The sequence below is a fragment of the Oryctolagus cuniculus genome, chromosome 1 (assembly GCF_964237555.1).
Source record: "Oryctolagus cuniculus chromosome 1, mOryCun1.1, whole genome shotgun sequence".
NCBI classification, from domain to species: domain Eukaryota; kingdom Metazoa; phylum Chordata; class Mammalia; order Lagomorpha; family Leporidae; genus Oryctolagus; species Oryctolagus cuniculus.
In genome coordinates, this window is record NC_091432.1 from 190,788,347 (window position 1) to 190,813,662 (window position 25,316).

General features: G+C 46.0%; 2 protein-coding genes across 3 annotated transcripts in view; one reads left to right on the forward strand and one right to left on the reverse strand.

Moving 5' to 3' along the window:
• MOB3B (MOB kinase activator 3B) overlaps positions 1-24,750 on the reverse strand; it is a 200,975-nt gene extending 176,225 nt beyond the window's left edge. Inside the window, exon 1 of one of the 2 annotated variants that reach the window (XM_008250610.4) lies at positions 24,438-24,750. The gene's annotated coding sequence lies outside the window, so the exon portion shown is untranslated. The remainder of the gene's footprint in view (positions 1-24,437) is intronic. The other variant, XM_070053169.1, reaches the window with a different exon arrangement.
• IFNK (interferon kappa) lies at positions 19,575-21,014 on the forward strand. The gene is made up of 2 exons (XM_070061330.1): positions 19,575-19,589; positions 20,302-21,014. Exons 1-2 carry the CDS (start codon positions 19,575-19,577, stop codon positions 20,896-20,898), a joined length of 612 nt encoding a protein of 203 aa, XP_069917431.1. The 3' UTR covers positions 20,899-21,014.
• Positions 24,751-25,316: the final 566 nt, after the last annotated feature.

A 25,316-nucleotide genomic window follows, 5' to 3' on the forward strand; every position in this document is an offset into this window, starting at 1 on the left:
GACCTGCCTTGGCGGCCCTGCAGCTTTCCTATGATTCTCTGTTCCTCCTGCTTACCTGGTCCTGGTTCCAACCTGAGCCTTGACTAGTCCTCCGTAGAGTGTGGCCATCTGGTGGACCCAGAATCATGGACTCTCCAGCATAACTGACCCTGCAGTGTGTCTCCCAGATTCCTCTAGAACCAGTCCATTTACCTGCCCAGTGCTGGGAGTATCGGAGGCTGGCAGCTCTCAACTGAATGCTCTCAAGGAATTATGCCTGATTAGCAAAAGCCTCCTCGATGGAGGGAGTTTGCCCACTGCTCCATGGTCCTTAACTCAATTTTGAACTCATACATCAGCTACTAACATCCCTAAGCCTTGCATCAGCCAAATTCAGACTTTGGTATTCAGCAGGTGAATAAGGGCAAAGCCAGGCTGCTTATTCATCTAGTCGTAATGACTCTCCTGCAGGATTTGGGTCATACTTTTAACATATCAGTCCATGTTTTGCCTGATTCAAATAGGCATGCATTTCAGTGATGAAGTACAAATGCAGCAGCAAGCTCTTTAGCCCACAGCTCTTTATGTAAATAACAGGGACTTTCATGGCCAGAGGCCAACCACACCACTTCTTTCACAGCCTGTTGGTGACTGGTCCAGTCACTGCATGCCTGAGCTGTGTAAGCCGGAGCCAGAGTGACGTTTGGCTCCTGGCATTTGGGAAGGACAGCAAGAGAGCAGGACTGTTGGCCAAACGTGAGTTAGGGCAGATCTCCTGCTACCGGTAGTAGGGCCTTAGAAGGGCCCTGGGGAGTGGATTAATCCATTTACCCTCAAGCTCAGGAAAAGTGGGACCCAAATCAAGCCCTGTGTATCAGTTTCCCATTGCTTCAGGAACAAATTATCAAAACCTTACTGGCTTCTAACATCACAAATGTGGGATCTGACAGACCGGAGGTCAGGACTCTGAGCCAGGTGGCAGGGCTATGCTCCTTCTGGAAGCTCTAGGAGAAAACCCACTTCCTAGCCCTTTTGAGCATTTGCCTGCACTTCTTGGCTCATGGTCCCACATTACTCCAACTTTGGCTTCTGTCACCTTACGAGGACCCTGTGATTACAATGGGCCCACCCTGACAATCCAGCCTAAGCACTCTGTCAATAGCTTTAAGATAATCACACATGCAAAATCCCTTCTGACGTACAGCAATGTCGTCACAGGCTTAATGGATTAGAATGTGCACATTTTGGGGGGCCATGATTTCACCTACTGCACCTCATAGGGCTCTTCCAAACAACTAGGGCTCTCCCATACAGTGTCCCACATTTGGTTCCTACAAAGACAAAGCAGCCTGCAAAGGTCTGTGTCTGGACCCTCAGGGAAAGTGCAAGAACAAAGGAATGATTTAGCCCAGAGTTCCTGAGTCAGCTTTTCCCAAAGGGAAAAAAGGTTGCTCAAGACTAGCCACAGTCTACATCCAAAGTACCACTTTCCAAGAGTTAGGGAAGCACTGCATTCAGTCTCGCTGCTATTAGGGTATCTGAGACCTAGACACCCTGTAGTAAACCAGTCTCTTCGACTTGCTCAACCCTGAGTTCCCTACATTTATTTTCACATAATATCTCAAGGAATGCTTTGCTGCACTTTGCTATACTAGGCTATACTCTAGCTTTGGGCCATGCCATGAAACACGTGATGCAGAACGTCTGCAGAACTCTCAGCTCCTCTTCAAACTAAAAAAAAAAAAAAAAAAAAAAAAAAGAAAAGTTTATTTTTATTTATGTGAAAGGGAGAGACAGCGAGAGGAGAGAGATCTTCCAACTGCTGGTTCACTCCCCAAATAGCTGCAACAGCCAGGGCGAGGCCAGTCCAGAGCCAGGAGTCTAGGTCCCCCATATGGGTGGCAGGGACCCAAGTCATGTTCCACTACCTTCCCAGGTACAGTAGCCGGACTCAAGCCGATGCTCATATGGGATGCTGGCACCTGCTGTGCCACACCCCCAGCCCCAGCAGCTCCTCTTAAGAGCCTGATATGTGAAGTCACCCTGCCAGGGCCACAGGTAGGGACCTCTGAAAATTCACAGAAAAAGAAATCAAAAGACAAGTTTATTTTGATGCAATAAAATCTGTTTCTGAAATCCATGCCTAGCTTTTTCATAACATGTATTTTCCATAAACACTCGGAGGACCCTTCAAGGTAACTCTTTAGAGGGAGTGGTTTTTCCTCAGGTGGGACAGCCCCCGGGTGCTGGCAAACCTGAATCCTACCTACTGACTCACACATGACTATGTGATATGACACGTTATTCACGTGTCTCTGTTCTGCCCGGAAACTTGCTTCCTGGAGAGTGGTTTTCCCCTCCTTCTCCCTGACTCTGGCCCTCAAACTAAAGACAAAGAAAAAATGTATCAGGAACTAACATGTCACCAACTACTCTCATGGGCTTGTATCTCTTTCTCTTACTTGTCAAATCAAATACTTGGGCAGAACGCACATGAAAACTAAAATATTTCCTTTCTTCAACAAATAGGTTGTGATTGTCAAAAAAAGAGAAGAGCTCACTCCCTGATTTGTGCTGACATGTTCTGGTCAGCAGCCTTGGCTTTTTACTACAGTAGGATGGAGCCTGGCTCTCCACTGGCTTTCTCAGCAATCACTGGAAGCCTTGGAGCAAACAGAGGGTCTCAGAGTCCATCAACTGATGACTGAATAAAGAAATTGCAGTGTATATATACATAATGGAATACTACTCAGAAGTAAAAAAGTGAAATCCTGTCTTTTGCAACAAAATGCATGTGACTAGAAACCATTATACTTAGTGAAATAAGCCAGTTCCAAAAAAGACAAATACCATATTTTTTTCCCTGATCTGTGGTAACTAATAGAGTACCAAAAATGTAATGTGTAGGAGTGAAATTCATATACTGAGATTCAATCACTGTTACAGCCCTTGTCTCTACTATTGAGGAACACTTATTTTTTTTCCATTTGTTGAACTCTACTTAGTATCTGGTTAATCTTATGAGTATAAAGTAAACTGAAAGTAGATTATTATAAAATTTAAGAGTGAGAACACGAGGAGGAGGAGGTGGAAGGGAGGCAGTGTGGGTAGGAGGGAGGGTAGGATGCGAAATATCACTATGTTCCTAAATCTGTATATATGAATTATATAAACTGTGTTTAAATTTTAAAAACTTTTTTAAAATTGTCAAATGACTATTATAAATGTTTTTAGCTTTTTAAATGCTTATTATTCAATTAAGAGATAAAATATATAAATACACAGATACACATTTAGAGACACTGTACTATGAGTCTTGTAATTCTAATGCCAAGCTTTTAGTATCAATACGTGTTTGCTACAGGAGGGAAGGAAGTAGCAGTAAAGCAGGGAGGAAAGAAGGGATGGAGAGAAGGGAGTTCCTGAAATACTTCAAGTTCCCTGAATTTAAAGAAACACCAAATGAAGTTATCAGCCCAGCACATTAATGTCTTAACTTTTAGTGACAATATGTACTTTATTCACAACTTTATTTACCCTTCAGTTGAATTTTAACACATCTTCTGAAAAGAATAAACACTACAATTTTAAGTGACTCATGTAGTGAGAGCAAGAAGTTTTTGTGGTAATAGAAAAAGAAAGAGGAGAAGGAAAAAAATAAGAGTAAAAGCATTTTACAATATAAAATACAGCATTTTTTTCATAATTCTCTTTTATTTAAAACCACAAAAAAAGACACCAAGGTAATTATGTGATCTTTGTCACTGCTTATATTGTCAAAGCAAAAGAGTAATTTTGGAATCATCCATAGGATACACTCCACCAGAATCTGGATATTGGATTTCTAACATTATCATCTTTGCACACACCATTTACAACATGTTTCACAAAGCCACTTCCCAATAAAGGCTAATTCCACAGGATATTAATAAGGATCTCTTTTTAAAGTAGCCTAAAGTAAGTTTTCTTATTTTATGGGTTAAACAAGTTGAAATGCAAGTTTTCTTTTTAAAATGTTAACACACAGTGAGTAAATATTAAACATATAAGATTCTCTAAATTTCTTTAAAATTGTCTAAAATCCTTTTGTAGAGCTTCTGACAAAACTGGTGTTTCACAGAACCAACTTGGGGAAATTGGGTTTGAACACCTTTGCATCTCAATATGCTGTGCACAGGGGCAAAGTGGATGTAGTGGATCAAGCCACAACCCGCAATGTCAGCATGCCATATAAGTGTTGGTTAGAGTCCCAGAAGCTCCACTTCCAATCCTGCTACCTGTTAATGTGTCTGGGAAAGCAGTGAAAGATGGCCCAAGTGCTTGAGCCCCTGCACCCGCGTGGGAGACCTGGAGGAAGCTCTTGGCTCCTGGCTTTAGATCGGCGCAGCTCCAGCCAATGAGGCCATCTGTGAAGTGAACCAGTGGATGGAAGACCTCTCTCTCTGTCTCTCCTTCTGTCTGTAACTCTACCGTTCAAATGAATAAATAAAATCTTAAACACACACAAAAGAAATTCTGTCATTTACAACATGGATGAGCCAGGAGGACATTGTGCTAACGCAAAGTCAGTCAGGCACAGAAAGATCAATCAGTAAGTTATCTGACTCATGTGGGAGATGAAAAAGTTTATCTCATAGAAGAAAAGAGGAGAGGAGTGGTTACCAGAGGCTGGGAAGGGAAGCAGTGGGAGGGGGATAGGGAGAGGATGGCTAATAAGAACAAAATTAAATAGAAGGATTAAGTTCTAATTTCCATAGCACTGTGGGGTGATTATGGTAAACAATTACTTACTATATAATTCAAAATAGCTAGAAGAATTTTGAGTGTTTCTAACCCAAAATGATAAATATTTAATGTGATGATTATGCTAATTATCCTGACTCAATTATCAAACATTGTACATGTGAAATATCACACTATATCCCACAAATACGTAGTTATCATGTAACAATTTTAAAAATTGTTCTTAAAAAAATTACTGCAGGCCGGCGCCGCGGCTCACTAGGCTAATCCTCCGCCTTGCGGCGCCGGCACACCAGGTTCTAGTCCCGGTCGGGGCACCGGATTCTGTCCCAGTTGCTTCTCTTCCAGGCCAGCTCTCTGCTGTGGCCAGGGAGTGCAGTGGAGGATGGCCCAAGTGCTTGGGCCCTGCACCCCATGGGAGACCAGGAGAAGTACCTGGCTCCTGCCATCGGATCAGTGTGGTGCGCCGGCCGCAGCGCGCTGGCCGCGGAGGCCATTGGAGGGTGAACCAACAGCAAAGGAAGACCTTTCTCTCTGTCTCTTTCTCTCTCACTGTCTACTCTGCCTGTCAAAAAAAAAAAAAAATTACTGCATCCCATTCTCCAAACCATATGATGCTTCCAGCCCTACCCACAGTCAGGCTCTGTGGCAGGCTCCCTCAGGGCCCACATGGTGCAGCTGCTGGGGTGCTCCTAGTCTACCGCTACGCAGCCTACTGAGGCCCGGCCCGGCCCGGCCCAGCTCTTGCTTCTTCTCACAGGGGCAGCAGCGCCTTCTCCTCCTTCTGCCACAGAAGCCAGAAATGAATTCCAGCCACACCCTGGTCCACTATGTCAGGGCAAGCCACAGTGACTTGTAAACAGCTCTCAGGATCCAAACTGGTCATGTGCACAGGGCAAGGAGCTCGCCCTCCACAGGCAGAAAAAATGACCCCAGTGTGTTTAACTCATTTTGTCGGAAGCTAGAAGTCTTTTAAAAGTCTTTCTTGAAAAAGCTATTTTTTGTGAGGTTAGGGTTGTAATGTTTTTAGGTGATAATTTTTCTTTTTTATTAAAAAAATAGAAAGACATATACACAAGAGACCAATTTTTACTTAATAGTTTAAGAGCAAACCAGAGCTTAACTTTGTATGACTTTTGCAAAATTAGGTAACTTTTTGCAGCCTTGGTTCTTCAGCTATAAAATGGGGATTAAAAGCAGCCACCTGACAGCATTCTTTTGGTGATCACATGAAATAATATATGCAAATGAGTGATAATCTGCAGCATGGTTAATACCCAGGGCAGTATCAGCTGAGGATGGCACTAAAGGGTCTTCTTGTTGTTCCCCATAGCAAAAAAGCCCCCTGGGGTCAGGGTTTGGTTTTATTTTACTTTGCTTTTTCAGCTTGCTATTTTTGTTTTATTATTTGTTTTCATTTTTGAGAGATAAAATAGTATGCAATTATCGTGTACAACATGACATTTTGTAGCATGGATTTATATATATGGTGAGTGACTAAACCCAGCTAACAAACAAATGGACAAGTGTTGTTTTTTAAAGAAAACAATTTTTTTAAAAGAAAACAATTAAAGAAAACATTTTAAGATGGAAAATTAATCATTGATCTTCTCATTTACACAGTCTTGAAAAATTGTCTTTTATTTCAATAGTACTTCTTGTTCTTTTTCAAAAGAGAAAACAATCCACTACAAAGCTGCCTGTGGCTGACAATTCCAATTCTCCAAATGGATTTCCCATGGAAAGAAGATTCATATTCTCTCTCTCTCTCTCTCTCTCTCTTCCTCCCTCTCTCCCCCCTCCTTCCCACTCCCCCTCCCTACCTAATTCTATCTTTGAAATAAATAATCTTTCGTTAAAAAATCTGTTTTGGATCTCTACAATGTGCCCCATCATGACAGTCCAACCCCTCGTGCCAACTCACACCAAAGCCAATATATTTTGGTTGCTGGACTGTTTTCCCAAAAGGATCAGGAGCATGGCAGAGATGGCCTAAATATTAACCAAACAGATCCCTCTCCTTTCTGAGCACAGAGCTTGATTTCCCAGCATACCTTGAATTGGCTATGGCTAAGTTCCAGCCAATGGGATGTCAATGGAAATAAAGTGTGCTCCTGCAAGCCCAGCCCATATAACCTTCCCATGCATGCTCCTCCACACTTTTGTCCCTGGGCCCCAGCTTGGAGGAGAGCAACTCTGCAACCTTAGAAGCCAAATGAAAGTGGCAAAGCCAGATGGAAGGTCTCTGTGTCCCTTATCACTGCCTGGAGGACAGCCAGCTGCAGCTCACGTATCCTGCTGCGAGGTGAAATGAGAAACGCTTCTACCCATGTCTGTGCCATTCGACATTTTTGGGTGTGTTTTTAACAACAACTGGTATGAGGCACATCTGGTTATCCTGAGGTTTTTGCAGAACATTATGAAATGCCAATAGTTTATTTGTAGAAATAATGAACTTAATCATCATGTACCAAATCAGATGCTGGCTCATAAAACAACTAAATAATCTGAAACTTAGATATCACCTTAGATTAGGTTCTACCCTAGATAAGCATCAGAGGCACCACAAGCTTAAAAAAGATATTGCTGGAAATCTTGAAGTATAGATAACTCATTTTTATGTAATTTTTCTGTGACACAAAAAGCTGTTGTTGCATGATTTCAGTGATGGGAACATTTTGATCTACCCTATTAAACACCAGCATTTCTTGGGAATAGGACTTGTGTCAGAGGGTATTTCTGAAAATTAGACATATCTGAGATATTTCAAAAAAATTAAATTGGACATTGACAATTGAAATTGTAAGCTAAGGCTTTATATCTATCTAGTAATAACATATTGGAATCACTTTCTTAACTTTATAACTATGTGAACATTTTCCATTACAATATGACTGTCAGTTAAAAAACAATTATTTTACTTAAATGTTAAAATGTACAGGGATATGCATTTGTTCTGGGTATACATATGAAACATACGAGGGGATACTCTCAGGAATTTGAACCTCAGCCAAAGCTGGGAAATTCATGCTTCAGGCCCAAACTAAGACAAAGTAAATTATTTATATCAACGTCTAAAGTTCAGGGTGCCTAACCTGGTTTAAGGCCATCCAGTTAAAGATTTCATGATAGGGGCCAGCCCCATGGCACAGTGGGTTAATCCTCTGCCTGCGGCACCAGCATCCCATATGGGTGCCGGTTCTAGTCCTGGCTGCTCCTCTTCCAATCCAGCTCTCTGCTATAGCCTGGGAAAGCAGTAGAAGATGGCCCAAGTCCTTGGGCTCCTGCACCTGCATAGGAGATCAGGAAGAAGCTCCTGGCTCCAGGCTTCGGATCAGCGCAGCTCCAGCCGTTGCGGCCATCTGGGGAGTGAACCAATGGAAGGAAGACCTTTCTCTCTGTCTTCCCCTCTCAAATAAACAAATAAAATCTTTAAAAAAAAGATTTCATGATAAATGAGATTACTTGCTTATTATTAAAAAAAAAAAAAACCAAGTTAGTGAAGACCTTATATGCAAATGGATCACCAAGGGTACTCCTGAAAAATTACCTTTGGTGATCATAGATGTTAGCCTGGAGCAAATACATCCCATGGAACTTAACAAAAACATGCCTGAATGAGTCTTGTTCTATCTCAATGCACCCAGTTTATCTCAGCCACCACAACTCATATCTGGCCTACCGAAATATGAGTCTCCTCTCAACTTCAACCTTGCCTCTTGTATCCATTCTAGCTGTCTCCAACGTGTGACTGGCAGGTTCCCAAAGTGATCTCTTTAAAGCACATGTCATTTCATGCCACTTCATTTATTTATTTGAAAGGCAGAGTTACAGAGAGAAAAAGGGAGAGAGAGAGAAAGAGGGAGAAAGGGAGATGGGAAGAGGAAAGACAAAGAGGCCGGCGCCGTGGCTCACTAGGCTAATCCTCCGCCTAGCGGCGCCGGCACACCGGGTTCTAGTCCCGGTCGGGGCGCCGGATTCTGTCCCGGTTGCCCCTCTTCCAGGCCAGCTCTCTGCTGTGGCCAGGGAGTGCAGTGGAGGATGGCCCAGGTGCTTGGGCCCTGCACCCCATGGGAGACCAGGAAAAGCACCTGGCTCCTGGCTCCTGCCATCGGATCAGTGCGGTGCGCCGGCCGCAGCACGCTGGCCGCGGCGGCCATTGGAGGGTGAACCAACGGCAAAGGAAGACCTTTCTCTCTGTCTCTCTCTCTCTCACTGTCCACGCTGCCTGTCAGAAAAAAAAAAAAAAAAAAAAAAGAGGAAAGACAGAGAGAGACAGACAGACAGACAGACAGAAAGAGAAAGAGAAAATCTTTCATTTGCTGGCTCACTCTCCAAATGGCTGCAATGGCCAGGCCTGGCCAGACCACGCCAGGAGCCAGGAGCTTCATCCAGGTCTCCCACATGGGTGCAGGAGCCTGAGGATTTGCACCATGTTCTGCTGCTTTCCCAGGTGCATTAGCAGTGAGCTCAATCGGAAGTGGAGCAGACTGGACTTGAATGGGCACCCATATGGGATGCTGGTGCTGCAGGCAGGGTTTAACTCACTCCACCACAGCACCAGTCCCATCATGCCACTTTTTTTTTTTAAAGATTTATTTTATTTATTTGAAAGACAGTTACAGAGAAAGGTAGAGACAGAGAGAGAGGTCTTCCATCCGCTGGTTCACTCTCCAGATGACTGCAACAGCCGGAGCTGCGCCAATCTGAAGCCAGGAGCCAGGAGCTTCCTCTGGGTCTCTCATGTGTGTGCAGGGGCCCAAGGACTTGGGCCATCTTCTACTGCTATCCCAGGCCAAAGCAGGAGAACCAGAACCAGCGCCATATGGGTTTCCACACTTCAGGCCAGGGCTTTAACCCGCTGCGCCACAGCGCTGGCCCCACTTTCTTGCTTAAAACTCTTTCACGGTTTACTGATCTAAAATAAAATTGGAACTCTATTATGATCTGCCACCTCTAACCCAACCCCAAGCTATCTTAGTACCAGCTTCATTTTTCCTTTCACTCCAACCCAAATAAGTCGTCTTTGTGTTTCTTAAACATCTCAAGTTCTTTCCCATCAGGTCTTTGAGAACTGCAGTTTTCTCTACCTGAAAGGCTCTCCCTCCAGCTCTTCCCATGGCTGACTTGTCTTTAACCTTCAGGTCTCAGCTCACCCTTCACCTCCCCCAAGTACCTGCTTGCTCTTTATATTTCCTTTACAGAACTTATAAAATCCTGTAATTTTATTTTTATTGCTGGAGAAACCTAGACAGTCTATGAGGACATGAATAATCCTCCCCCTTTTTATTGCCTTGTATCAGGCATCATATAGCCAGAAATGGATGGAGGGAGGGAGGGATGGATGGATGGATGGAGGGATGGAAGGAGGAAGGGAGGGAGGGAGGGAAGGAAGGGGGAGGGAGGGAGGGAGGGAAGGTAGGTAGGTTTATGTAGTAGATACTTTTGGCCTTCTCTGACCCAGCAACTCAGTAATGAAACAAGAAATGAGACCCATGTTTGACAATGAGTGTCCCAGCAGGAATGTGTACAGGGCAATCTCAGTTTCTGCCCTCTCAACTCCATCTCTCCTGAGAATGGGACCATTCAGATAGCTCTTTTTAAACAGAGTAAGTTTTATTCTTAGAGGAAAAATAGTTGAATATGCAAAACTAATAATCCCCAAAATATGTGGCAGTATTTATTTTTTAAGATTTATTTATTTGAAACAGAGTTACAGAAAGACACACGCACATACAGAGAGAAAGATCCTCCATCTGCTGGTTCACTCTCTAAATTCACTCTCCAGGGCCAGATCAAGCCAAAGCCCATGTGGGTGGCAGGGGCCTAACCACTTAAGTCATCTGCCACTGCTTTCCCAGGCCCTTTAGTAGGGAGCTGGATCATAAGTGGAGCAGCCAAGACTCAAACCAGTGCTCATATGGGATGCTGTCATCACAGGTGGCAGCTTAACCCACAATACCACAAGGCTGGCCCCCAGCATTTAATTACCTATGATATTTGGGGACACAAGGCTATCTTAGCTTTGAATTTTAAGCCATTTGACTCAAGAAGAAGCTCTTTCATGGGGGAAACAACAACAACAAAAAAAAGTCACTTCGGTGCAGAATAAAATAAGACTGTCTCCTGGGAGTTCTGAAGCGAGGCCTGTTCTCCGTAGAGCAGTACACAGCATGCATACACAACCACAGTGCAGTCCAGCACGCACTTCATTTTTGTTTATGGCACCGGGTCAGACTGACAGAACAGCTCGTTTTCTCACTTGTGACTAAATGGAAGAGAGTGGTGCCTACAAATTGTTTTCCCAAATGTTCCTCCGTACTTGTAATAGAAAACGCAGGATTGGATCTGGGCACGGGCTCTGGAAATGTCCGGGCAGTGTCTGCACACTGACTGCCCCTGAGAAGGCCAACACATATGACCACACTTTTCCCCACATTGGGCCATGAAGAAAAGCTATCCCAATCCAGCTGAACCGCTGAAATCCTTTCTGTAGAGAACCCAGTAAGGCCCTGCAGGATGCCATCCGAGGAGCTACACACTGCAAAGGGAGGTTACAAGCATCAGCCTGCGATGCATGTGCAAATGGCTCCTCCTGGTAGAAAGTTCCCGGGTCTTTGTCCTTGGCAGCCCGCAGTGTATTCTTTTAGAAGCCGCACAGCAGAAATTCCTCCCAGAACTCAGTACCAACAAAAGCTTCGCATCTACTGAGCACTTAGTTTTGCTGCTGCTTTATCTTGGACACTGTGAACATTTTAACAGATCCTATTTTCTCTGCTTATACGAAACCCAGCGACAGACCTCCAACTCTCTGGATCATGACACTGGGCATTATGGCACACATTCTTATCTTCTAACAGCATCCTGGACGTCATCTAAGTTTCTTATTCTTTTCTCCACTTGTATTGCATCACGAGCACTTCAAAAAAGCTGAAGTCCCCTGTACATACCCAGCGATAAGATGTGCTTCACAGAAGGCCTGTGTCAGAGTATCCAACCCAGAGTTTGACTTGGGCTTTAAAGAATTCATCCCCCTTTCCGAACTTCAAGTATCTCATGAGTAAGATGGTGTTAGGTCTAGATCAACAATGGCAAATAGAACCTTACTGGAACTGCCTGCACTGGTGTTGCACTGGAATCTACAGAATTATCTGGGCAAAGACGCAGAGACAGATAAAAAGATCAAAGTATTCCATCCTCATCCTCCTTATGCCTTGGTGACCATCCTTGTGAGCTTCCTCTTCTGTTGTCCATTATCTAATGAGATTCTTGGGATTTTGACGCTGACTCACTTCTTTCCACATCTGAGATATGCTTCCCAGACTGACCCACTGATTCTTAGTCATTCTTAGTCATTCTTAGTCATCAGCTACAGCTTTTGTTGATACGCTTAAATTTCTCCCTCCCTCCTGTATTAATCTCCTTCCCTTGTCCAGACCATATATCCAACAGTTAGACAGACACTAGCATTTGGCTATCCCACAAACAATTCAAAGTGACTCGTCTATGATAGAATTCACCAGTGTTCCCTTACAAACTGTTGAAATCCTTACTTAAGGTATACTAAGCTGATCTTCTGTATATTAAGATAATCGAAAATGAATCTTGATGTGAATGGAAGGGGAGAGGGAGTGGGAAAGGGGAGGGTTGTGGGTGGGAGGGACGGTATGGGGGGGAAAGCCATTGTAACCCATGAGTCGTACTTTGGAAATTTATATTCATTAAATAAAAGATAAAAAAAAAAAAAAAAGAATTCACCAGTGTTCCCTTAAGCCCTTTGTTCCTTCTATATGTAATTTCTCAGTTGATGGCACAACCACACCACTAGCTAGAGAGCTAGGTTAATCCCTAGTCTACTTTTTCTTTCTCACACCTCTCCCCTTTTCCAAATCAATCCTATGATTTGCCAATCTGACTACCTAAGTAATTTCCTTTTTCTCTATACTATTAGCACTGTCCTGAATCAAACTCCTGTCAGCAGTTGTCTTTTAATTTTTGTTTATTTATTTATTTGAAAGGCAAAGAGAGAGAGAAAGAGAGAGAGAGAGAGAACAGAGACCAACAGAGACACATCTTTCCTCCGCTGCTTTACTCCCCAAATGCCTGCATCAGCCACGGCTGGACCAAGTCAAAGCCTGGAGCTAGGAACTGCATCTGTGTCTCCCTCAGGAGTGGCAGGGGCCCAAGTACTTGGGGCATCATCTGCTTTCATGGGTGCATTAGCAGGAAGCTATATCAAAAGCAGAGCAGTGGGGACTTGAACCGGGGTTCTGATATGGGATGCTGGTGTCACAAGTGGTAGCTTAATCTCCTTTCACACAACACCAGCCACCAAAGTCACTTTCCTAAGGCAACAAGTACAGCCTCAACTGACCTAGGATTCTAGATAGAGAGAAGGAGAGGGACTGAGCTAGTTCCCATCTGCCGGTTCGTTTCCCAAACACCTACAAAGGTCGAGGCTGGGCCAGGCTAAAGCAAAATGTCAGGAGCCAGGAATTCAACACAGCTCTCCCACATGAGTGGCAGAGACTTGGTTACTTGAGCCATCACCTGCTGTCTCCCAAGGTCTGTATTAGCAAGTACCTGGAGTCAGAAGCCAGACAGGTATCAACCCCAGGGAGTCCAATGAGGAAGAACTGAGTCTTAACCAGCATCTTAACAGCTAGGTGTAACTCTAAGCAACTCTGTAGAAGTACTAGGGCTGTCAGACTAAACTCAAGGTCTCCTACTCTGCTAAAGGCCCCTCTCAGAGCTGGGAGGCTCTTGTTACGCACCAGAAAGAGCTTCAGTTATGGCTTTTCTGTCTGGCCTTGAAGCAGGCACAGCCACAAGCCTCCACAATCCCCTTTCTTTCTTTTTTTTTAAGATTTTATTTATTTATTTGAAAGGCAGAGTTACAGACAAAGAGAGGGAGAGACAGAGATAGAGGACCTCCATTCATTGGTTCACTCCCCAAATGGCCACAATGGTCAGAGCTGGGCCAATCCAGAGCAAGGAGCCAGGAGCCAGGAGCCAGGAGCCAGGAGCCAGGAACCCCTTCCAGGTCTCCCACATGGGTGCATGTGCCCAAGCACCATAGCCATCTTCCACTTCTTTCCCAGGCCATCAGTAGGGAGCTGGATTGGAAGTGGAGCAGCAGGGACTCAAACCAGTGCCCATATGAGATGCTGCATCTGCAGGCGGAGGCCCAACCCATTATGCCACAGCACCAGACCCCACAATCCTCTTTCTTCTGGCAGCAGAAGGGCTGCTCCTCTGGGTGGAGGCAGAGGGAAGGGGGTTTTCCATGTGTACCAGATGATAAATGTTGATGGTGTCAATGAGAGGAGGCCTAAGGCTCACCTGGACTTTGCTCCCAAGTGGCACTTTGTGGCCTTATGCTAACCTCAAGGTCTAGGTGTAAATGTCCTCAGAACACTAAATTCTATCATTTCTAGCATTTGCATATCACAGGCTACCTGGGGGCAGCAGAACTACAGGAAGAAAATGGGCCCCTCCCCATTCCTCCTGCCTCTAGATTATTCAAGACACTGCCTCCAGCCTCTGGTAGTTCTCACACACTACAGCCATTCTCAGATGTGTAGCTTTTGAGTCTTTGGCCAGGCCACAAAAAGCTCATTTGAGTTTTTCTATAATAATGCATTTATTAGCTCTTCTTGTCAAGAAACCTGATGACCACACGCAGAGTGATCATAATGAAGAGAAGACACTACCCTCATCTCTGTAACACCTGCTTCTTTTTAAATACAAACATTTAAATTCTTTTTTTATATACAAAACATGAGGGCTTTTCTGTTAATCACCCACACTCTTGTCATTTCTTCCCAACTACAAGCACTTTTAAATGCAGTCTGGGAAAACTGCATCTAATTAGTGGGTAACGGAGAGGATTTTTCTGGCGGATGACATCTTTTTGCTGCTATCTAAAAGTCTTCTGCCCAAGAAGGAAAGGCCCCATCAGGGTTCAAAAGGACCAGATAAACTAACAGTGCAATGAGGGTATGGATGGAGGCTACTCTGGTATTCCTGCAACAGAGAGTAGGTAGGTTCCAGTGATGGTGTAATATTTACTTATTCATTTCTTATTCCACCATGCTCAATTTCTTTCTGACGATGAATCACCTTCTAAGAACTGAAACGATTCCTCTGTAGGAAGTTACTCTGTGCATAATCTCCAGCTGGGCTATAAAAGTGAATGGGCTGTTGGTTTGTCCAAAACAATCTCCCTAGGGTGATATAAGATCGAAGCTACTGGGAGCATCCAGTACCAAGTGGCAATTTTGGTGGTAGAGGGAGAGAGAGTTTGGGAAGGGTAGAGAGGGGAAATGGTCTTAGCTACTCTCAAGAGGTCTTCCTACACGGCTTACTACCCAGTCAGACTTGAGAATTATAAGCAATCAGATGGCAGTGTTTGAAAGTACGAACATTAAGTATCTTTATGTAAGAGCTGCCATTGGTACACAATCAAGTTGGACACATTTCTACTCTGGAGGCAAAGACATATGAATCACCCAAAAAAATACAAAACTGTATGACATCACTAGAGTTAAAGGCATAAGGGATTCCTTGGGGAATCCCAAAGAGCAAGCATCAGTAGTAACAGAGAATATTAAATGGATACTTGAATGACCATCTACCATATATTTTTTTTTTTGATAGGCAGTTAGACAGTGAGAGAGACAGACAGAGAGAAAGGTCTTCCTTCCGTTGGTTCACCCCCGCAAAATGGCCACCACGGCCAGCGCGCTGCGCCGATCTGAAGCCAGGAGCCAGGTGCTTCCTCCTGGTCTCCCATGCGGGTGCAGGGCCCAAAGACCTGAGCCATCCTCCACTGCCTTCCCGGGCCACAGCAGAGAGCTGGACTGGAAGAGGAGCAAACGGGACAGAATCCGGCGCCCTGACTGGTACTAGAACCTGGGGTGCCAGTGCCACAGGAGGAGGATTAGCCTAGTGAGCCGCAGCGCGGGCCATCCATCTACCATTTTATAAACTCCTCAATGGTTCTTAACTCCTGATTTTGTTCTCCCCATATCCCTAGACAAAAAGAACTAAAACATAAATGACTTCTCTGTCATTGAGACATGGCTTTATTAACTTCATCCAGTCATCTCACAAATGATTATCAAGTACCCGCTATGTACCCAGTGTTGTCATAGGCACCTGGATCTATCATAGATCAGGTTTGGGAGCCATTTATTGCTAGTCTCATATGCACTAAGGGCTTATAAGATAGACCTTTTACTATTATCCCCAAATGAGGTACATATACACATACATGTACATATACACACAGTCATAGAGACACATTCATAGGATTAAATGTCAAAGCGTATCACAATTTAATAATCCTGCTGTATAAGTCATCATTTTCTCACTATAATAACTAACTTTCTAAAGACAGAAGATTTATATAGCTTACAGTTTGGGAGGTTAAAGTCCAACCTTGGGCATCTACATTGGCTTGGCCTCCATGAGGGCAGTGGATGGCAGTGGTGGAACAAGTATAGAAGAAGGAACACATTGCAAGCCCAGAAGCAGAGAGAGTGTGTGGGCCCAAACTGGGGCTTTTATAACAACTCTCTCACAGAACTCAGTGGGTCACATGAGAACTGCCTTCCAAAGGACACACTTGGTGACCTAAGGACCAACCCCTCCACTGGGTTCTACTTCCTAAAGGTTCCACCACCTCCTAACTAGCATCACTTTGGGGATCAAGCATTTAACAAACCAGTCTTTGAGGGTCACCCAAAATAATATTCAAATGACAGTACCTGCTACGGTAATTTTAAAAATATATAGGTACGGCTGGCACCGCGGCTCACTTGGCTAATCCTCTGCCTATGACGCCAGCACACCGGGTTCTAGTCCCAGTTGGGGTGCTGGATTCTGTCCCGGTTGCCCCTCTTCCAGTCCAGCTCTCCGCTGTGGCCCAGGAAGGCAGTGGAGGATGGCCCAAGTACTTGGGCCCTGCACCCGCATGGGAGACCAGGAGGAAGCACCTGGCTCCTGGCTTCGGATCAGCGCAGCGCACTGGCCGCAGCATCCCGACCGTAGCGGCCACTTGGGGGATGAACCAATGGAAAAGGAAGACCTTTCTTTCTTTCTGTCTAACTCTGCCTGTCAAAAAAAAAAATATATATATATATATATATATATATATATAGGTACAAGTCTTACTACCCCTACCTATGGAAGTGATTCAGGTCTCTCTCAAACTCTCTGGGTCCTGCTGGGAGTTTAGGAGATGGCAGCAAATAAGTCAGTTTTTGCACTTCTCTTCATGGAAGTTAGACTTTAATGGGGAGAAAGATATCAAGCAAGGCCACACACCAAACTGATAACTGTAGTTACTGCAGGAGGGGATGGCAGCATGACATGAGGTTGAGCTGTCAATCAAAACTTGTATTTCCGTGAAGTATCTGAACTTTCACAATTCAGATATATCTATGTATTATTCATGTAGCTATTAGGAATTTCTACAGGATATTAAGAAAACATTAAGAAAAGCACAGCCAAGAAAGGGACCAGAGGACCATGTGAGAGGCAGGCCTCAATGTGGAGGCAGCAATAGTCAGCAGAACACTAACACTACCACAGCTTTCAAGGTTGCTCTAGGCTAAAATAGCTGCACACAACTCAGTAGTAATTGCTGCCCACACACCACATGGAGAGGACTGCCAGGCCTGGATGCAGAGCTGCCTGTCCCTGGGCTCCCTACCTGGTTCAATCAACTTCTGACCCCACAAGCAGAATTACTCAAGTTCATGTACTGAGTAACACAAATGAACAAGTTACTCTCACTCTGCTTCAAACTTGCCTTTTCATGGAGAGCGATAAATCTTAAGAGCAGGTGCCAAATGCCCCTGAGCTGAATCACAGCTATCTTGTCTAGACTGAAATGCCTCATTTATTTTGTCAAAAAAAAAAAAAAAAAAAAAAAAAAACTGTGTCTTGTCCACTACTGTTAACCTTAACCTTACACATATACTTCACACAGCTCTATGGAAAAGGCAGGCCCTGCTAGTCAACTATCCCTGGGAGGAGAGCCTGAGGACTCATAAATGACCCCAGGGCATGATAGAGAAGTAAGAGTAGATGCCACAGAAACCATGTTAGCATGCCACTGCATATTCTACTAATGACAGACTAAGCAGCTCTGATTGGTACATTTAAGGATAAAAGTGTTCCTTGCACTCTCATTCTTACTGTATTTTGAGATACATTCAGATGGAATGGCTTTATAGAAGCATGTATAATACACTTCTAATCCAAGCAGTTATGTGTGAGTGCATACATGGTTGTGAGTGTGTGCACTCCTTTGTTTTAGCACAGCACATCCCCTCTGTGGAGTGTGCACTGCTGTTTGGGATATGCACACAAGTGAACCCCGCAAAGAGAAGTGTAGTGAAATGCAATTTTAAAGAAGAGGAAGAGAAGAGCAGTGGAAAGGCTTCCTGCAAAGAGGGTCATGTCTTAAACCTGTTGGGAGGTTAATGGGAGCTTGCCTGGTGGATGGTGTTGCCAGATAAAATAAAGACACCCAGCTGAATCTGAATTTTGGTTTAACAACAAAGGCTTGTTTTGGAACAGTTATGTCTCAAAATATTGCATGGGTGTTCAGTATTTTTATTTGGTAAATCAGGAAATCCTAGTGGTGGTGGAGGGGCAGACATACAAGCCAACCATCTTTCCTTCTTTGTGATGAATATTGTTAATATCATCATCAATTAGCATTTCTAACACATGGGCAATGAGCTCCATGCTGTAACAAAACTCTAGGAATTACTCCTCCTACCTAAAACACTTAGAACATGCTTGCTTCTTTGATCATGGGATTTTGAAATCATGTGATTGCCACGTGATAAATTCTTAAAATAGGCCGGCGCCGTGGCTCAATAGGCTAATCCTCCGCCTGTGGCGCCGGCACCCTGGGTTCTAGTCCCAGTCAGGGCACTGGATTCTGTCCTGGTTGCCCCTCTTCCAGGCCAGCTCTCTGCTGTGGCCAGGGAGTGCAGTGGAAGATGGCCCAAGTGCTTGGGCCCTGCACTCCATGGGAGACCAGGAGAAGCACCTGGCTCCTGCCATCAGATCAGCGTGGTGTGACGGCCACAGCGGCCATTGGAGGGTGAACCAACGGCAAAGGAAGACCTTTCTCTCTGTCTCTCTCTCACTGTCCACTCTGCCTGTCAAAAAAAAAAATTTTTTTTAAATAGACTTTTGATATGGAATGACAGTGAAAGGCGAAACCTGGGGTGAGAGGGTTAAAATGACAAAACCATGCATGGTAGAAAATACAGGGAACTTCAAAATAGCTGACAAGAGCCAGATCTGTAGCTACTTCCATCACCTATGAGCAGAACTTCTTGTCATCAGAAGGCAATCTGGCTTAATTTCCCTTCTTGGTATTCTTGTTAAATATAGACAAATAAATGAGCTAGGCTCTTGGAATGACATTCCATTTTACTTTCCTGGAGAAAGAAAGCCAATTGCCTAGACCATCACAAGAGAGTAGGTCAAACAATGTAAAGGCCACAGATGGTGGATAGCCATCATTACCACAGTATTACTGAGTTAGGTATGAATTAGCTTAACTAAAATAGGTGACTTCATACTCATATGCCTTTTCAGTGAAAAAAAAAAAAAAAAAAAAAAACAAGAACAAAAGGATTTACAGAGTTTAGAACCCCCAAGTCAGACAGTAAAATAACCATGCAGAAGTTTCATGATACTGTCTAAACTATTATTTTTAAAATTAAAAAAAGTATGATAGTACAACAGAGAAGTTAATGAAGCAGAAACATACTCTGAAATATACAACCCACTGGAGAACTTCTAAGAAAGATATCAAAGACATGGCAGCAATGCTAGTCAGGGATGGATTTACCTAAAGGAAAGAGTAGCTGGATAATATCAACAGTTTCTAAAAGGGACAGAAAACCAAGTCAGCTTAGACTTGTCTTTGATAAGCATCATGCAAAAAGGACCAACTCTGTTTTTCATCTTTTGCAAGACCCATAGAAATCCAATAAAAAGAGAAAATATCCAAATACACAAATACAAAAACTACTGTAACAGCATTAAACTACGTTATGCTCTCATGACCTAGTAATCAAATATCACAAGCATTTGGTCAATGTCTATGATGAAATCAACGAGAGAGGCTGTTTGGCCACAGAAAAGCATGCCAAACACATTTCATGAAGGAGTGCTGCATGTTATGTTACAGAGCTCGATGAGTAAGTGAGAGCACAGAATCACAGATTTCAGAACTACTTAGTGTGGGTGGTGTTGTGATGATCCTGCAGTGCTGGGGTGGGTTATAAAGGCATCTAAGATCACACAACAGTATGCTTTGCTCACTTTAAAAAAAAGATAGCACTTCCAAAATCAGTGCTGTCACCGAAGTCAAACAAGCCTAAAAGACAAGGAAAGGGGCTGCAACCCTGAGAACTATAAAAATGATGAATGCGGAAACTCCTCCTGCTGAATAGTCACATATATAAAGGCACACGGAGGAGTACCTACATATCACCGTCAACCTTGGATAGATATTTTAGCTTGGGAAGAACGAGTGCCTAGCCTGACATGATTCAAAAGTGTTGGTGGCTTGCATTCCTTATGCATGTGTTCATTATCGGTTTCCAAGCTCTGGACTGTGACTTCTTGAATGTTAACCTCAATAGGGTCATCTGGAAAAACATGAAACTTCTGAGAAATGTGAGCCATTCATTTCCCATAGAGTGTCTAAGAGAAATCAAAGATTTTGAGTTACCCCAAGAGATCCTATCACACAGCCAGATGGAGAAAAGGGACATCAAGGAAGCCTGGTATGAAATATCCACACAGGCCTTCTGTATCTTCATGCGACATGCCTTCCAGACCACTTGGGAAGAGACACATCTGACGCAAATTCAAAATGGACTTTATGAGCAAGTGGCATATCTGGAACAATGCCTAATGGAAGACATACATGAAACCAAAGAGGAGGAGATGAAATACTCAGGCACTGGGGGCTTCCTGCTCAACAACCTGGAGCTGAGGAAGTATTTCTACAGGATGAACAATTTCCTGGAAGATAAGAAATACAGTTACTGTGCCAGGGAGATCGTCCGAGTGGAAATCACAAGATGTTTCTCCTACTTTTACAGATTCACAGCATTTCTCAGGAGGAGATAAGGTATATTTTTATAATTAAAAATTCCACTTCCTGGGGCTGGCACTGCAGCACAGGTAAATCCTCCACCTGCAGGGCTGCAGCCCATATGGGCACCAGTTCTAGTCCAGCTGCTCCTCCTCAGATCCAGCTCTCTGCTATGGCTTGAGAAAGCAGTGGAAGATGGCCCAAGCGCTTGGGCCCCTGCACCCATGTGGGAGACCCAGAAGAAGCTTCTGGCTCACAGCATCAGATCCGCCCAGCATCAGCCATTATGGCCATCTGGGGAGTGACCCACCAGATGGAAGACTTCTGTCTCTCCCTCTCACTGTCAGTAACTCTACCTCTCAAATAGATTTAAAAAAATTTTTTTTAATTCCATTTCCTTCTAAAATCTCCTTCTTTTCCTCCTCCTTCATCTTCATTTAAAGAATGATTTGGCCATCCTGTAAGCCTACCCTCAAATTGGATTATTGGTAGTTTATGTAATGTTTGCTGTCTCTAAAGTTTGACCTTGATCCCTTCCCTAAACAGAGGGAATGTCAACCATCCCTGGGTGTACCATGTCTTGTTGGAAAGTCCTGAATACAGGTTTAATGGAATAAGATCCCCTCTCTTTTTGTATTCTCTCTTCCTCTCCCCTTTGGCCACTTGACACTGGCTTTGCTCTCCCACCTTCGGGCTTCACAAAAATAGCAGACAGAGGCCATGGAGCAGAGAACATTGCAAAAGGTCACATTTCAATGACTAAAGCCTCTGGTGCTCAAAGTGATTATGATATGGAAGTTCAGCACATTAAGAGCTGAGGCAAGCTCCGTAGCACCAAAGCCTTTCCTTTCTGCCCTCATGTTGGGGCGGGGAGGGTGGTGGGAGGATTGACTTCCTGGTCCATTTGCTTCTCAGCTTGGTTTGTTTGAAAGGATGCCATTTGGAGAATGGTATTTCATTGCTTAAAGAAAGTTAAGATCCATAGTGAAACAGAATGGGCGGTTGAATCAGATGACCACTGGGTTCTTAGTCAAACTTGTGAGCCTATGATTCCGGTTCAGAGCACTAGTGAAGATTTCTGTGGTACACTGTTTGATTCCTGTATCTAAAGATCTGGAAAAAGCTTCGGAAATGTGTAGTGCCTTTCATTGTTTAAGTCAGAAATGCACCCACGTGGAAGACCCAGACGGAGCTCCTGGCTGTGGCTTGGCATAGCCATGGCGGCTGCAGCCATGTGGGGAGTGAACCACAAGCAGAAAATACTTTCTCTTTCCCTTTCTCTTTCTGTGTCACTCTGTTTTTCAAATAAACAAATAAATACAAGCCCCAAAGTTCTGTTAAGTCTATAAAGGAAAAATTCTTAGAACTGTGTAGAGCCAAGCACAATTTCCACTAAAAATGTTTGAGTGAGTTCCCAGGTCACAAGTAGTGTGGTGATTCACCCCAGAAGGAACGTGAGGTTCGGACTTCACACAGGACTCCAAGTTTAAATCCCAAGTTCCCCGAAAGCTCCTCCCTCCCCTGAGGAGGTGAGGGATCAAAAGTTGGAGGACATGGGGCTAGGGTGGCAAAGCGGGTTAAGCCCCTGTTCCAAACAGCGTAAGTCCTTGGAGCTACTCCAGCTCTGATCCAGCTGCCTGCGAATGTGCCTGGAAAAGCAGAAGAAGATGGCCCCTGTCCTTTGGCCCCTGCCACCCACAGGGGAGATCAGGATGTTGTCCCAGGCTCCTGGCTTCTGCCCCGCCCAGCCCCAGCCTTCACAGATATTTAGGGAGTGAACCAAGAAATGAAAGATTTCTCTCGCTTTTTCTATGACTGCCTTTCATGTGAGTATTTTTTTTTAAGTTGAAGGACAAAATGAGTGTAATTGAACCTCCTTGGAAGAGGGGCTCCTTTTGTGGTCACCCCACAAAACCCAGTCCACTGCCAGGCTATGCAAAAGTATAGGTTCCAACAGGTGTGCAGGCTTGGCCTCCCGCTCACAGGCTAAATGACTCTGAGCACCACCTGGGGCCCCTGCCTTCTCCCAGAGGTAGCTTTGCTCTCCACGAAGCCCCTTGATAGGTAATCCACATTGCCCGAGAGGGAACAGCGGGTGTGAGCATCTAACTTGAACAGGGAACCAGGGCCACCTGCAACCTGCACAGGGAAGCTCGGGCCCAGCCCAGGTCACCGGGTCTTTCTTGCTCGGCCCGAATCCTCAGGATCCGCTTTTCCTACACTACAGGGAGGGCACTTCAAGCCCTAGTGAAACCAGAACTCTAGGCTTAGGCGGAAGCGAACCACCGCACTACAGATTTCCAGGCTTGAAGCTAAAAGTCTATTTGCATCTCCCTCCCTGCCCTCCAGTCCTTGGAAACTTGCAAACCCCAGAACCGCGGCTTTCTGCCTAACCAGAGGGGCCCTGACACCCTCCTCCTGCCCTGGCAGCACCCAGCCACACCGCTTTCGCAGGGAGACTGAAATGGAACCAGCCACTGGACACCCTGGGGCGGGGCGGAACCTCCTTTCCACTCTCTCGAAAGCAGCACCCTTTTCAAACTTGCGCCCTTTGCGGCGCGCCTGGGATAAGATCTGAAAAATGCGCCCTGGGCCACAGGCAGCCGAGGAGGCGGAGAAGGGACCACTTTCCCTCCGCCCTCCTAACCACAGGGCCTCGGCTGGGGCGGCCTCTCTAGGGTCGGGCTCCTCTCTCCCTCGGCCCGGATCCCCAACCCGGGCGGGCCAAGCGGCTGGCGCGGGAGGCACGGGGGACCGGGGAGAGGGGCGACAGAGGGGCTTCTTTCGCTTCCCAAGCCTCGCCAGATGTTGGAAAGGCAAACAATGGGAGAAACGCGGAGAAACAAAAGGCCATTCGCCGCGACCACAGCCGGCTCAGTAGCGCGGTCCCCGCGGGGAGGGCGCTAGGAGGGGCCCGGGAAGGAGGGTGAGGCGGATCCCGAGGGATTTAAGGTCTCTAGTACCTGCCTGGCGCCAGGGTTCGGCCCTTGACCCTCGCGAGAGGGGTCCGAAAGCGGGGAGGAGCAAGCGAAGAAAAGTTGTGAGGTTTTCCCCCTTCCTCCCCGGTACAGGCAAAGGGAGGGGCTGGCACTGCCGAAGCTTGACAGCTGTTGGCCCAAGAGTTCAGCAGGATTTGTAGGTTCTTAACTCACTACCGCCCTCCACGAAGCACCCGCAAGCCCCGGGGCGACCCGGCTGACGGCGCGGAGTTCCCCGACGCGGCCCCAAGCCCAGCCGGACGCTCAAACGTGATCCCCCTGCCCAAGTGCACTTGCCGAAAAGTTGTTCTCGCCACACACAGCCCAGCTCGGCACCCCGCACCCATCTGCGGTTCCGGACCGTGGGAGGCGTTTTCGCTCAGATCTTGTAAAGTCAAGGCCACGGATCCCGCGGTGGGAACTCGACCCTCGCTCCTGCCCGGGTACTGCGCCCAGGGAGCCGGCCGGCAGCCACGGCTGGGGCTCGGTTTTAAAGCGGGCTCTGGCCCCGGAAGCCCCGGGGACTGAGGGCAGGAGAGAAGGGTCCGACACCACCCCCACTCCCCTGTTGCACCCGCCCCAGGTGTACCCCATACCTCTGCCCGCCTGGGCGCGAACGGGAGCGAGGAGCTGCCGGGCTGCGCCGCCTTCCGTCGCCCGGAGCGGTTCTCTCTCACCGCGGGGATTTACCTTCGAGCCAGGGCCCTGTCGGCTCCCTTCACTGGATCAGCTGCAGGCGGCGCGAGAGAAAAGCAGTGAACTCGGGCAGGAGGGGAGACGCTTGCGGATCCACACGAGGGGCTCTGGGGCCAGCGCCCGGGCTCCCGCTGCAGCCGCTGCGACTCCAAAGCAGCCCCAACATGCGCCCAGCGCGCCGCACAGCCCGCCGGGGCTTGACGAGCAGCGTGCGGGACGCCGAGCGGGGACCCCTGGCGGCCGCCTGCGGGACGGCAGCTCTGTGGGTGAGCCTTCAGGATAGTGTTGCCTCGGGCAAGTTACAGGATGTGGGCCTTGTGTGGGGGCTCCCAACTTTGCAGAAAAGACGCTGACCCTTGGGCCAGGGCGGCGAGGAAGATGTTACTTGAGAAAGGAGGCGTTGGATCCACCGCGGCCACTTCCAGACCACCTAGAGAGGAAAGTGTTCCTAGTTCATAGTAGGAGTCATCAAATGCCAGCTCCCTGGTGTCCTGAGAGAAAGAACTGGGTCTTCCTGATCCTTCTGTAGCGTGTCATGCATATTGCCTGAGGAGTAACAAACGACTAAGAATTGCGTTTTAAGGGTCTGTGTTGGAGCTACTTGGAATCTGCATCATGTATCTGAGTGCCTGTGTTTGGGTCCTGGTTCCATTTCAGCCTCCTGTAATGTGCACCCTCGGCAGCAGCAGGTGATGGTTCCCCCGCACTCAGGTGAGAGACCCTGATCAATTAGCTCCTGGCTCATGTGGCCCAGCCCTGGCTGTTACAGGCATTGGGGG